The sequence below is a fragment of the Helianthus annuus genome, chromosome 8, assembly GCF_002127325.2.
Source record: "Helianthus annuus cultivar XRQ/B chromosome 8, HanXRQr2.0-SUNRISE, whole genome shotgun sequence".
Taxonomy (NCBI): domain Eukaryota; kingdom Viridiplantae; phylum Streptophyta; class Magnoliopsida; order Asterales; family Asteraceae; genus Helianthus; species Helianthus annuus.
Window position 1 is genome coordinate 13,753,261 of NC_035440.2, and position 15,176 is coordinate 13,768,436.

General features: G+C 38.1%; 3 protein-coding genes across 3 annotated transcripts; all 3 read right to left on the bottom strand.

The window, feature by feature from the left end:
* Positions 1-4,616: 4,616 nt before the first annotated feature.
* LOC110869590 lies at positions 4,617-5,453 on the bottom strand. Its single transcript, XM_022118832.1, has one exon. The coding sequence runs from the start codon at positions 5,451-5,453 to the stop codon at positions 4,617-4,619; it is 837 nt and encodes a 278-aa protein (XP_021974524.1).
* Positions 5,454-6,791: 1,338 nt separating this feature from the next.
* On the bottom strand, positions 6,792-12,205 carry LOC110872133 (ABC transporter F family member 4). Its single transcript, XM_022120909.2, has 3 exons — positions 12,038-12,205; positions 8,147-10,345; positions 6,792-7,100 (listed from the first exon to the last, which is right to left on the bottom strand). The coding sequence occupies exon 2, from the start codon at positions 10,320-10,322 to the stop codon at positions 8,151-8,153; it is 2,172 nt and encodes a 723-aa protein (XP_021976601.1). The 5' UTR covers positions 10,323-10,345; positions 12,038-12,205; the 3' UTR covers positions 6,792-7,100; positions 8,147-8,150.
* A 1,918-nt stretch (positions 12,206-14,123) lies between these two features.
* LOC110872135 (lysine-rich arabinogalactan protein 19) lies at positions 14,124-15,099 on the bottom strand. The gene is made up of 2 exons (XM_022120913.2): positions 14,409-15,099; positions 14,124-14,305 (listed from the first exon to the last, which is right to left on the bottom strand). The coding sequence occupies exons 1-2, from the start codon at positions 15,057-15,059 to the stop codon at positions 14,228-14,230; spliced, it is 729 nt and encodes a 242-aa protein (XP_021976605.1). The 5' UTR covers positions 15,060-15,099; the 3' UTR covers positions 14,124-14,227.
* Positions 15,100-15,176: the final 77 nt, after the last annotated feature.

Below are 15,176 nucleotides of genomic sequence, written 5' to 3' on the forward strand. Positions count from 1 at the left end.
ATGCCCAACCCCAATGCCTCCATTTAGGCATTGGTCATGAGGTCAAGGTATCAAACAACCTTGAATAGATGTAAGGGGTCTTATATGTACACGATGAGAATGCCCAACCCCAATGCCTCTAACTAGGCATTGGTCATGAAGTCCAGGTACTTAGTTCACGCCCGTCCTTTCGGCCCGGTGTGAGGGTGCCAAACCTAATAGCGCTATCAACTAAATACCTCGTCGCTTCTTCAGCAACACGGTAGATGTATGGGGTCTTACATGATTTATACTGTGTTCAATAACCAACATCCCAAATAAACAGTTTACCCAGTATTCCCTTCAGAAACGTTTACCAGATGTCCCAAACCACCGGGACGCATGCTTAGAAGAGTGCATTGAACTCACCTTAGTTTTGCTCGGTAAGATTAATTTACTTGTTTACCAGTTAATCATACGCGTCCTAACATGGTTGTCGGTAACAATCAGTTCTATGCACATAAATCACGCGTTCTACAATCACCTTACACAGGTGGCGTACAAGTAGTTCACATAACGTTATACAAATCGTAACAAAGAATCGTGCTACACACAGACCATAACATTCCTTGTAACAATCAGTTTTGCGTAAAAATGATATCATGCATTATAGTAGGTTGTGTGTAATAAATGTCATAACATATAGCAAATCATTTGCATCACTAATCGGTTTCCCTCTCACAAGCATGTGTCATATATTTCAAATTCACATAACAGTACTATACACCCAACATATGTATATCCTTAATACATAAAACAATAATAGACACCTACCAACCATATAAATGTGATCGGCCCACATTGCAACAATAATCTCGGCCCACTGTACCCACTTAGATTTGGTTATTTGTGCAATCATGACAACCTTTTCATTTATATCAAACCGAAAGAGACAAATCTATTCAATGCACCACTTTCACATCATGCATTCCTCTACCCACTACAACATGAAATTTAAATATATATATATTTTACTGTGAAGTCGTGGTGTGTGGCCGAAAAAGTGCAATTGATCCAATAATTTCATTCCATCATAATCCCCGTGATTAACCCCCACTAATTCCGTTCCCATGAGTTACAAAATTAAGCAGTTATGCATGTCAATTCCTCACAAAGATTCAAAGCATTTTCCTAACATAGCATATGGACTCCAATTATATAACAATAACACTCATCATGGCTATCAACATTCAAACCAATTCCATCGCCACATAACATTTAGTCATCGGATTTATGCATCACTGATCATCATGTATATCATATTCCTTATAACAATTTTCATATGCCAAATCATTATACACAGTATCATTATCTGATCATATTATTCAATTCCCTTACCCTACCAACACATGTATAATAATCTTTCTATCAACGTAATTCCAAGACACATCAGACTATGGGTCTTTATCTTTCATACAGCCACAACATGTCATAATAATCCCGATTAGATCAAGAACATAAATCTGTACGAATAATCAAAACATCACATCCTTCAACCCCTAATCTTTCGGTATAACATCATGCATGGTTTCGAGTTCGTGCCAACGACCTAACATCTAATCATTAGTCATCGGATATCATTCGTACAAGTAATAACGTGATAAACACAACACCACAGGGAATCTAGATTACGAGGATCGTGATTGACCGAATAGGGACAAGCGTGCAAAGTGACTGTAATGAGAGAGGGGTTGCGCCGATCCAGCGAATACTTCGAAGGAGAGGGAGGCTGCCTTGCCGTCGACTTCCAGAGAGAGGAGAGGGTTAATGCTAGGGTTGCGTCTATGTGTTTGAGCGTAACAAGAAACACCACATGCAGTTTAATTAAAGGTGGGTGCATGTATATCGATCAGATTTGTTTTGGGCTTTGGAGGTTTAGGCTTAGCTTAGTTAGTTTGGGCCGAGTTCAATAATATTGAGGAGTTGGGCCGAGAAGCATTAAGTTCAAGAATTAACTTAAGGAGGTTGGGCCAAGTTGTTTATAAATGGTGGCGGCCCAACGACATCTACTCAACCCAGTGGCCCACTAACACACAACATACACAATCACGTTTAACAATCAGCACGTTTACTAAAGTCACGAGTGTAAAATAATTTTTATCATCGAAAGGAGACGTGACAGAGGAATAATAATAAAACAGAATCATGTGACTAAAAGGCACTGTCCTTGAAAGTTCGGGTTGTCACAACCCTTATCGCTAAAAATAAAACTCCTTTGGGCTTGATGGATTATCGGCCAATCAATCTTGTGGGTGTTATTAATAAAGTGATTTCTAAGGTGATTGCCTCGAGAATCAAGTTGGTGGTGGGGGATGTTATTTCTGAATCTCAGTATGCTTTTCTTAAGGAAAGGTATATTCTGGACGGGCCTCTAGTTCTTAATGAATTAATCGGGTGGTTAAAGAAGTGTGATAAAAATGCGTTTTTGTTGAAGATCGACTTCGAAAAGGCGTACGACAATGTAAATTGGGTTTTTCTTTTATCTATTATGGACCAGATGGGTTTCCCGGATAAATGGTGTATGTGGATTAGAGGTATTGTCCAATGTGCTAGGTCGGCGGTGTTGGTTAATGGGTCGCCTACGTATGAGTTCAACTGTCAAAAAGGGCTCAGACAAGGTGACCCGTTATCCCCGTTTCTTTTCTTGATTGTTATGGAGGCCTTGGCTAAGATGATTTCGCGAGCTTGCCTTTTGGGGGATATTGAGGGGATTAAAGTGCCTGGGGAGGGTCCGAGCATTTCACACATGTTATATGCTGATGACGCCTTGTTGTTGGGTACGTGGTCTTCTAGAAACGTTATTATGACTAATCGGCTTTTGCGCATTTTTCATTGGGTATCGGGTCTGAGAATTAACTTGCAAAAATCCCACATTTTTGGTTTGGGGGTCTCTTCTGTGGAGGTTAATGAGTTGGCAGAGGTGATGGGATGCAAGGTTGGAGAGCTTCCTTTTCAGTATCTTGGTATTAAGATTGGGGCGAACATGAACCGATTGTCTCATTGGGATTCAGTCATAGATACGGTGCAAAACAGATTACAATCGTGGAAGGCTAAGTTACTTTCCATAGGTGGTCGGTTAACGTTGATTAAATCGGTCTTAGCTAGTCTTCCGGTGTATTATCTCTCTTTGTTTAAAGCTCCAAAGGAGGTGACTGAAGCGATTGAAAGAAAAATGAAAAACTTCTTGTGGTTAGGTGGTAGAGATTCTAAAGGCATTCATTGGGTTTCGTGGGAGGTAGTTACCCGTCCTAAGAGTTTGGTGGTTTGGGGATTTCAAAATTGCCCGAGGTTAATTTGGCGTTACTTGTTAAATGGGCGTGGAGGTTTAAGACTAACCAACATGGGTTGTGGAGAAAGGTGATTTCTAGTATTCATGGAGGGCGTGGTAAGTAGTCGTTTCTTCCAGTTAAAAAAGCGTTGCCGGGGGTTTGGAAGGCAATTGTTAATCTTTTGGAGAAGACGATTATTAACGGTCAGAACATTAACAGCCTTATTTCTTGTGTACTCAGGAATGGGGATAGTATTAGCTTCTGGAAAGATGCTTGGTATGGTGAGACTCCTCTGCACATCAGATGGCCGCTCCTGTTCTCTCAAGAAAAAGATAAAGATTGTGTTATTAGCAGCAGGATCTGGTTTGATGGGATCCAGAATCGGATTGTAGATAGATGGAAAGTGGGTGGGTATTCGGTCGAAGGTATTTCTGAGGTGCAAGACTTGATGTACATGCTGTCAGCGATTCAACTTAAACATTGCAGCGATAGATGGATATGGGACAATAATACAGGTAAGATTTTCTCTGTTGCTGAAGTCAAAGAGTCTATAAGAAAGAATATTTACAGCTTGCCTTCTCAAAAGTTTAAGTGGGTTAAATGGGTGCCGATTAAGATCAATATTTTGGGCTGGAGAATTCAAAAGGGTAGAGTCCCTACTCGAGTGGAGCTGATCAGAAGGAATGTTGGTTTGCCGAGTTCCTTGTGTTCGTTATGTAACTCCAAGGTAGAGGATGTTAGTCATTTATTTTTTTCATGTGCCTTTGCTTATGAAGTTTGGGTCAGAATTTGGAACTGGTGTAAATTGGATTTCGCTGGTTTTGTTTCCTTCGAAGATGTGCTGCAATGGCCGAATCAGATGGTTGGTTCTATGAAGGGTAACAAGATAGTGCGCGGCATTTTCATGATAACGATGTGGGCGATTTGGAAAGAACGAAACAACATGGTTTTTCAAAATAAGGATCCGAAGGTTGTGGAAGTGGTGGCGTTGGTTAAGTCTATGGCTTTTACTTCGCTCAAATATAGATCAAATTGTAATAGGATTGATTGGAACGATTGGGGCAAATACCCTATGTATATGCTGTAATTGGTGTTTGTGAGGGGTCCTTTTTTTGAGGTTCCTCTCGTTTTTTGAATGAAGTTTATTTTCAAAAAAAGTTTAAGAACCTGTATTCTCTCCTTTTATTAAAGTATAACAAATAATTTCAAACTTTTTTTTTTTGAACGGCCAACATAAAATTTTATTATTAAACGCTAGCAAGTCGCTAGCCACCAAACTTACAGAGTACAAAATCCAATTACAACCAACTCATTACACCATTAAGACATTTAGCTAAATATATTAAAACTTCTCCAATTCTCCCACGTAATCGTTTCGTCTCTCGATCGATTTTTAATCCACAAGAAAGCCATACTTTTTACTTCATCCAGTATTTTGGTAACCGATGGTTGAACGCTATTAAACATTGCTTCGTTTCGCGCTTTCCAGATGCACCACACAGTAACAAGGAAGATGGCATTTAACACCTTTTTCTTCTTCCATGATCCCGAGTTGTATCCATGCATATTCAGAATATCTTTGAAATCAAAAGCGATAAAGGAAGGAATCTTGCACCATGTCGCTATGTTTTGCCAAATAATCTGCGCGAACTGACATGATACAAACAAGTGCTCACCTGTTTCATCATGTTCGCTACAGAATAAGCATAGTAGATCTGGAACATTTACACTTCTCCTAGCCAATGCACATCTTGTCGGTAACCGATCCTTCTCCGCGCTCCATGATACAATCCCCACTTTCTTTGGAACCCAATTATTCCATACAAAAGAGGATATCGGTGTAGAGCGATTAAAAATGCTGAAGTACCTTTTAATATCTGCCACGCGGAAGTCGCCCGAATCATCATAATTCCATTTGAATTTATCTTTCCCCATTCCGATCGTCACTATGCTTACAATATTAATCAGTCTTTGCAGCTCCTCCTGTTCAACTCCACCGCTAATGGGCCTGGCCCAGTCCCACATGTAAACCGGCCCATGACTCCCATTCGTGATTCTCTCATTTACCATACATAATTTCTTGCTTTCAATTTTAAACAAATTTGGTAATTCCATAAACAGAGGGCCTGGTCCAACCCAATAGCCAGAAGGAAGTTGTGGAGCCATCCGCAATTACAGTCGAAACCGCTAAGTTCAGGTCCACCCCAACTCTTAACAATGACTCTTGGATGCTAATAATTTGTTTCCACGACCCAGCTATAGAAATTTTCCTTGGAATGATCATCCATGCTCTTGAGTTATGGTGTATTGCCCAAATAAGATTCCGCCATAAGCCGTTTTTTTCCGTTCTAAATCGCCACCACCATTTTGCTAGCATTGCTTGATTCGAATCCTTAAGTGCACCAAAACCGATTCCACCATATTCAACTGGAGCAATAGTGTGATCCCATGCCACCCAATTCATTCTTGCCTTTTCTTCCGATCCCCCCCCCCTCCCCAAAAAAAAAATACCCTTCTTATCCTTTCAAGTATGTCCAGTACTTGTATCGGAGCTTTAAAAAGGGAGAAGTAATAAGTAGGGAGAGAATTTAATACCGATTTGAGGAGCGTTATTCTTCCACCGTATGATAATTGCTTAGATTTCCATATTGATAGATGGTTCCTGAAGGTGTCAATTACTGGCTTCCAATTCCGAACAAGATTCATATTTGCTCCAACAGGTAATCCTAAATGCACAAACGGAAACACTCCCTTTTTACAGTTAAGAGTCATCGCCAAGGTTTGAACCGTTTGATCGCTAACTCCAACCCCATAAATACTGCACTTTGAAAGGTTCACTTTCAGCCCCGATACTAAATAGAAACATCGAAGAATTCTTCGAAGATTCAAAATATTCGAGATCGAACAGTCACCAATAAACACAACGTCGTCAGCATAGATCAAATGTGATAAGTAGGGGCCTTGATTCGTGCACCGAATGCCTTTTATTTATACCGTTAATAAAATGAATAATAATTTTTAAATAATAGTTAAAATGAAAAGAGGATATTGTCATAAATAGCCATGCCGGACAACTAAGAAGTGTAATAATGCCCTGTCATGTCTATGTCTTTGTCACATAGAGAATGGGCTTAACTAACCTCCTATTTAACTATTACACTATGGTTTAACTAATAATAAAGAAAAATTGGTGATTGGTTTATAGGTTTAACTAACCACTCTTCTGTCCCTAACGCCGGCTAAGTGGTTAGCGTCTTAGCGACCCCATTGGCAGGGCCCCTTTTACACCCCTGTTTTCGTGTTACTAGGTCGTTAAAGCCTGATGTAGAGGAGGGCACTACTCCACAACGCCTAGCCTTAGAAAAATGAGCAGAAGGTCCCTCGTATATGTTAAGGTATCAACCATATAGATTAGAAATAGCATAGATAAGAAAACATATACAAACGTTTTAATAATATAAAAAGCTTCAACTTATGCGTGAAAATATCAAAAAGAAACAACCATGAAAGCAATTAAAGTTGTGGATATCATATAGAACATACACAGCACAAATGATGCATAGAACAAGTACAACTGTATTGTATCCCACATGTTCAACATCAGTAAGAACGAAACATCCCAACGCGATAGGTTTATTTTATAAATTTAAAAATATTAAAATAGATTTTGACACTCAAATACACAACTTTGAAAACATGTCTGTGTTTACTCCAACCCTCAAAATTCATGGCAACAACAATCTCCACATAAGTGCATGTTGTTGAAAAACAAAGGTTCCGTCTTTCGTATCTAAATGCAGCATCCAGCGTTTCCTGTCCATCAAGATCATAATCAATCATCAAGAATATAAACGCGTTTATATACAACGGATCAATTTGGTATAAAAGTAATCCAAAGCACTCGTTTATATAGAACAGGTCAATTTTGTTACTTTTTATATCATATGAAAGGAGCTATTTGAACCCATTCAAATATTCAATGTTTCGTTACATTTTTTAGGGTGCAAACAAATGAGCGGCTCGTGAGCTCCTCGAGATCGGCTCGAGAAAAAGCTCAAAACGAGCCGAGCCTTATCGAGCCCGAGCCCGAGCCGAGCATGAGCCTAAAATAAAGCTCGTTTATTTATCGAGCCCGAGCTCGAGCCTTAATGTAATATTAGTTTTTATTAATATTTTATAACATTTACTCCTTTTTTCACCTCACAACTCTTACCCAAACTCCCCAAACCCGTTTTAGCCCGTTACCCAGCCTGACCCAACCCGCCCATTTTGTCAAGCTTAGTACGTTAAGACTATAGAAGTCAAGAAAAAAAAAATTGCTGGCGGGTTCTGGACGTAGAATAGTAACAAAGTTTTAAAAGTGTTCTAATTAAGTCACTCAAGTTTCAAAAGTGTTCCAATCAGATCACTCAATATTCATTTTTCATTAAAATTAAGGGTTTTTTCATCCATTTCATAAGTAACCATGGTGATGTGGATTTTTGTTTCTTTTTTCCCTTTTATTTGATGCTAACTTTGAGTGATGACGTGAATTGTAACTTGTTTTTTTTAATTTTTAATGCAATTAAAGTGTTTTTATTTTTAATAAATATAATTTGATATATTAAAATAATCCGACCCCAACATCTTATTCTTCATTTTTTTCTTGACACATAGAAAAAAGGACATGACTCGATTTGAATGTTAAGTTATCTAATTAGGACAAAAACGATACGAGTGACCTAATTAGAACACTTTTGAAACTTGGTTACTATTCTGTGATATATTCCCATTAACAAACTATAAAAATTGCAAAGGAAAAAAGAACAGGTCAAAACAGTTGAATCTTAACGGTGTAAAATGAATGATTAGATACATACCGTCTCACTCGTCCACCTCAGCTCTGATTTCTTTCAATAGCTCCTCCTTATAGTCGTCGAAAGTACCATCAAACTCCTCCACTGTTCCATTCTCCACAACCCAAATTTGACTTTTCTCTTCATCGTCACAAACTCGCGATATTAATCGCGAATCATGACTTACAAGAACAACGCCTCCAGTGAATTCATCAAGTGCATCAGCAAGCGCGTCAATACTCTGCATATCCAAATGATTTGTGGGTTCATCCAGCAGCAATATATGCGGTTTCGACATGGAAATCGAAGTGAAAACAACACGGGCTTTTTGTCCACCGGATAGTTTAGCAATCGGAGTTAGATGATTATGGCTCGGGAGCCCGAATTTACCAAGTTTAGCCCGCACCGCTTCTTGTTTACTGAAACCCTCTTGTTCTGGATGTAAACGAAGAAGATACTGAACCGGTGTTTCACCCATGGTCAAAAGGTCAACAAAATGTTGTGAATATCTCCCAATTCGCAACTTTTGGCTCCTTCTTACTTCACCCTCTGTCGGGTTCAAGTCACCAGCAAGAAGGTTTAATAACGTTGACTTTCCAGCTCCATTGGGTCCCACAATAGCAACACGTGTACCCATATCAATCCCGACATCAACATCAGACAACCTGAAATCCTCTCTTCCTGGGTAACTGAAACTCACTTCGATAAGTTGTAACAACGGTGGCGTTAACTCGGTAGGCTCGGGAAAATGAAATTCCACCGTATAATCCCTCCATTTCTGTGGGGCCTCGGGAATCTCTTCGTCTTCATCGACTTTCCCCTTTGACTTTTTCTTCGCTTCTTTGACCGCAAACTTCGCTTTTTCTTTGACCTTCTCTTGTTGCTTCTGGTTATTGGCCCGTTTTGCAGCTTTCACTTGTTTGTCGTAAGTTTCAAACTTTTTATTCATTTCTTTGCGACGTTGCTCGTAGCCACTTTCAAAATCATCAAAGTTTCCACGATACATATGAAGTTTCAAATCATGAAGATGAATGATTTCGTTGCAAACGGTATTCAAAAAATCTCGATCGTGTGAGACAACTACGAGAGTTTTCTTCCATCTGCATAAGTATTCCTCTAACCAAAGAACAGCTCGGAGGTCAAGATGATTTGTGGGTTCGTCTAATAACAACAGTGTCGGTTGAACAAAAAGGGCTCGGGCCAATGAAATTCGCATCCTCCACCCACCGCTAAACGATCGGGTAGCACGGGTTTGCATGACTTTCGTAAAGCCCAAACCGGCAAGAATCTTTGAAGCTTGGGCTTCAGCTGCATCTGAGCCCATTATCTGCAACTTTTCATACAATTCAGCAAGTTTTTCTCCGGTGTCACCACCATCTTCAGTTTCGTTTCCGTTTTCACCCTCGGGGGTTTCTAATAACGTAGTGACTTCTTGTCTTAGTTTAACAAGCTCTTCGTTTGCCGAAACTACAGCTTCAAGGGCAGTTCTGTCATCACCAACTATCTCTTGTTCGACCAAAAGTACATCTATGTTTTTAGGTACCGGAATCTTCCTCCAAGCAAGAAGCTTTAACAGTGTTGACTTTCCCTTCCCGTTGGGTCCCACCAAACCGTACCTCTTTCCATGAGAGATCTTAACAGATGCATTCTTTAACAACTCTTTACCACGTGCGGAAACCGAGAAATTATCCACTGTTATATCCTTGACATTTGCATCAGCGTCGTCCTGACCATCGAGAACCGAAGCACGACTGCCGATCACAACCGTAAACGCATCATGATCGTCTTTCAAAGCCTCTTGTTTGGCCTGCTCCACTGCTTGAGCGATAATCATCTCTTTTTTCTCTCGTTTTTTCAACTCCTTATCGGTTACGGCTATTTCAAGATTTTTATCACTAGCCCTCTCTTTTCTACTCGGCTTTTTGATTCCGCCTTTTTCAATCTCGTCTCCAGAAAGAGATTCCACGTCATCATCTTCATCATCTGAAGGTGGAAGATCGATGTCTGCATAAGATGATTGTGCTTTTGGAGGCGGTTTCGGTTTGCGTGTTGTAGAGCTTGAAGAGGTTGCTTTTTTTGCTTTATCCGGTTTTTGGTCCATGCTTGCAAGCATTGCTGAGACCGATTGCTTCTCTTTCTTTCCTTCTTTAGTGTTTTGTTTACTCTTTTCACCACCCTCGTCTGTTTTTTTCTTGCCCATTGGATTAATCAAATGTCACAAACCTGTATAACAAAAGTAATGTTGATTTAACTTGTCTTGAGAAAAAAATGCACCCTACATCAAATTTACTCAGAGTAGTAACTCAAACTGGAAAATAACAGGAAGCTGACATAAATTCATGACTAAAAACACAACCACATCAAATTAAGTTTTCTCTATAATTAATTTATTTAAGCAAGTTTTACTTGACATTCATCATTCATCATTAAATTAGAAGACCAGTGGCTTCCTGAAAATTTGAAATTATCTCTCATTTGACTCCAATTTCATGAGTTATATAAATGAATTGACAAAGTAAAACTTTAATAAAGTTCACTTAGAATGCTTACGAGATGTCTAGCCTTGGTTTAATAAAGCGCACCTAAGACGTGTGGCACCCTATGGCGCAGGCATCGGCGCTTTGCACTACACAAAGAGCATGTTTTACAGAAAGCACACCTGAGGCACGCCTTTTTGGCCAAAAAAAAAAAAAAAAAAAAAAAAAACTAACTGGACTTGTGTATTTTCAACATGTTTGCGGAGCAGATTGTTGTATAAGTATAACATGCTTTTTAGGTTGTACGTGTATGTAATTTCAATATTAAAACATATAAAAGCTTATTTGTGTCTAAATATTAGGTAAAGGATGCTAGAAGCCTATAGGAAATATATAAAAAAAGTTTATATAGTTAGTTGTGCCTTGGATATGAAAAGTGGTGCGTTTTTTGCTTTTTAAAACCAAGTGTCTAACAAAATCCTAAACAAGTTAAGTATGTATACTATACTAAGAGATTTGTTTGGCATATTAGTGTTACTAGCACAAATTACAAACACCAATCTACACTTTTGTCAGTTACATTGAAATTACACCATATAGACCATTCCATCCTATTGAGCCTCGCCCTTTTTTTATCCATAGAAACGATAGTTTTTATCTCATCAACAATCCTGATTTCCGATTGTGTTTACCACTTTACCGCTGATGTATTAATCCTGACCCCGTTACACATCAGCCCTTAACACGACTCCTTAATATCATTGAAGCATTTAGCACAGGCCACAGAAAAATTCTGAGCTTTTTTTTTATTCAGAGCTCCCCCAGACTTCATATCTCCACATAAAAACCATATTTACTAGATTACGATGTTATATATGAAGGTATGTTTTTAGTTTGACAAATTATCATATAACTAAATAGCAAGCACACCCTTGTGCTAAATCAGTTGATCATCATAATTCAGAATTTTCAATGTTATTGGTATCTGCACTTCTTTAGATCTTTATGTATGAACTGCAAATTACACTGAATATGCTGCTTTCTATGCAAGTTATAAACTTTGTGTTGGTATGCACTATGCATGTTTCTTAAAACACAAAGTGAATGGTAAGATTTCATCACTAGAATTTGATTACTTCTTATTTCACCAATATAATACAAACAAACCAAAGAATGTATCATATTCAACATCAAATACACACAAACCTAACAGTAACCATTAACTTTACACTTCTAAAATTCATATACAGAATCGTGTGTGTTTGTGTGTGTCTTAAGCAGTTGATCTGGCTTAGATCTCTGTGATGTTTTATACACTATACAATCTAATCTTCAATTACAGCAAATTCGCCGGATAGATTTGTTGATTACACAAGTTCAAATTTACAGAAGAATGATCGAACATGTATAAGAGTATAAGTGTGGTTCGATTTGCTACCTGGTGGTTAATAACGAGCGATCTGATTGAAGTTGCAGCGGCTCCGAGCAGTCGTACGGCGGTGGTTCACGGCGGTGGTGAGTCGCCGGTGGTGGAGATAGAGTTTTTTGGGATAGATTAGGAATTAGGGTTTGCTATGTTTATATCTGGTTTGTGGGGTGATATGCTTGTAAGTTGTAACCGATCACTCTATATAAAGGTATGCATTAGAGGTTGTACATTTGGCTTTCTAGGTTGTAAATTGAGTTACTCATACGTAGCGATGAGCAAATGGTATCCGGTACCGAATTTACCGAACCGAGTACATTTTCTGTACTGATTCGGTACCAACTTTTGACATTTTCAGTACCGGTTCGGTACGGTACCGGTACCAAACCATACCATACAAAATATATTCGATACCGGTACCTACTTTTAGGAATTATCGATACCAGTACTTTCGATTCCGATACCAATTCAGTACCGGTCGATATCAAGCTCATCTCTACTCATACGCAACTTGTACTTTGTGGATATATTGACTACTTAAACAATTTATTTATTTTAATTAATTCCATTATGCAAGATTTATTAAAAAAAATGTTAAATAAATAATTGTTTCTCAATTTAGTTTCGTTTAATAACTAAAAAAAGAAGGTTATTTAATTATTTAGGAAATAAACAAGGGAAAGTTAACAAAGTAGTTTTTTTATCTTTTTATTATTTAACTATATACTGTTTTTTAAAGATTAAGTATTTGTTCCTAAATAGTTATGCTATTTGTTTTTCGTTGATAATATTGAGTGCCGGTACCGTGAGGATACAATATAAAATCAAACCGACACCCACTAATTTCTCGTCGTAAAGCGCGGGAAATTCAACTGGTTATTATTTATAATTTACAACTATTTCAAATATCATGGAAATAGTATGATCTTAAATTGATTAGTATGATATTAAATTGATTATACATAAGTCAATAACTTAAAGATGAAGCTATGGTTTTCGTCATCTAATCGTATTGATTAATCCAACATTAATATCCAAGCATACTTGTGAGTATGTGACATATATGACAATTGATTGATATGCCTAAACTTTGTGCTTAACACTATGTGACTGTGTGTATCACAATTATTTTGTATTATGAAGATAAACAGATGAAATATTATAAAGATCCTTAAAATCTGAATATCAACTGAGTTTCAAATCAAGATAGAAACGTTTCACGCAAGAGGTAGACGATAAACAAGACATTTACCCGATTTCTATTAAGGTCTTTCTTATTCATTCGACTGTCGATGTCTTAGACGATTTGTTTCAGTATATAAATACAAGATTTCTTTTCATCAACAATTGTTGAATACACAAGAGAATATATAAAAATGTATACCAGTTTGGTGTGTTCCTTGTTATAAACTATATCATAGTGTTTTTTTTTCTTTCTCAAATTAGTTGAATATTTGTCATTTCAATTTCCCTTCTAGTTTCCCATAACATGGTTGTAATAACTAATAAAATGTTACTACAATTGAAAAGTATATTTTTATGTTAACTTTAAACTATAGAAAATATGTTGATATCATATCTAAATACTACCATAAATCAAGATATCTATAAAGTAAAATTATATTATTTTGTGTTGATACTTGATGAAATATTGTTTCTTTAAAGATCAAGATTCTAATAAACAGAACTTTTTAAATCTTAAATAACAGTTAATGCTTGTCAAAAAATAATAATAATAACAATTAATGATAATAGATATAATAAGTAACAGACAATAGACAAATATCATGAATGCTTGACATTCAAGAATGTTGTCAAAGTTGATAATTAATTTTAGACATAGATCTGATATGTTTGAAGTTGTTGTGAACATCTTGAATTCCAATAAATAGGAAATTAATTATCTAAATTCATATTAAAGCTGTTGAATTTTCCAAACTGCTATTAAACTTGGTGGCATTTTATTTATAATTCTTAGCTAGTTTTAGGATCCAAATAATGTGCTTGTTGCCCGTTTACCGACTATCTCGATGTAAATTATTATATAATATGTGCTTTTTGACCATGAAGAAGATCATAATTATGCTAACTGAGACTATTTCACCCAAATTCATGCTTGAAATTTCATCTTTATTCATACATTTAAAAAGAATTTGGAGTAATGTTACAAGTGGAAAATGTAAACATCTTCTCAAGGCTGCTTTATATCATGAAAATCAGTAGACCAGCAACAACATATCCAAATCTTTCTCCCTTTAGAAACAAAGTTCTTGCATTACTCTATGATGAAAGAAAACAAAAGGGTCAGTAATTTATTGTAATTCATGTATTTTTTATATGTAAAAGTGACATTTTTTTAATAAGGATGATTATGGGAACTAACCAGATTAAGTGTTGGTGATGGTGCTGGTACACTGTCATCAGAATCTGTAGGGGTTGGTGGTGCTGGTGGGCTCTTAGCCACCACCGGTGCGGGTGCGGGTGCATGATGATGCTTGTGCCTATGCCTTCTTTTGTGGTGTCTTTTTGGAGCTGGTGCAGGGGAAGGACTCATGTCCGGTGTTGGGGCTGGTGAAATCGAAACCGGTGCTGGAGCTGGCGATGGTGGCGGTGGAGCCGGTGCAGGCGTTGGCGGTGGAGGAATTGGCGCAGCCACTGGAGCTGGCGGTGGGGTGGCTGGTGCTGGAGCGACCGCTGGTGGAGGCACAGCAGGCGATAGTGCAGGCGGTGAAGCAACCGGTGGTGGCGTTGGGGCGGGCAGTGGCGGCGTTGGGGCGGGTAGTGGTGGTGGTGGGGTAGATGGGGCCGAGACGGGCGGACTCACTGGAGGTTGTGGTGGTGGAATTTGAGGTGGTGGGACAGATGGGGTAGAAGCCGGAGGGGTGGAAGGTGGCGGTTGAGTTGGAGGAACCGGGGTGGTCGAAGGTGGGGGCACGACGACAGGCGTACTTGATGGCGAAGCCGCAGGGGATTGGCCATTCGCAACGGCTACAAGAAGGCAGATCCAAGCTAGAACACTAGTAGTCCACAACATTCTTGGTTGATGTGTTTTGATGCAAGAGTTGGTGTGTGTGTGTGTATATATATATATATATATATATATATATATATATATAACTATATAAGACAATGTAGCATGTTAAATCTGCTG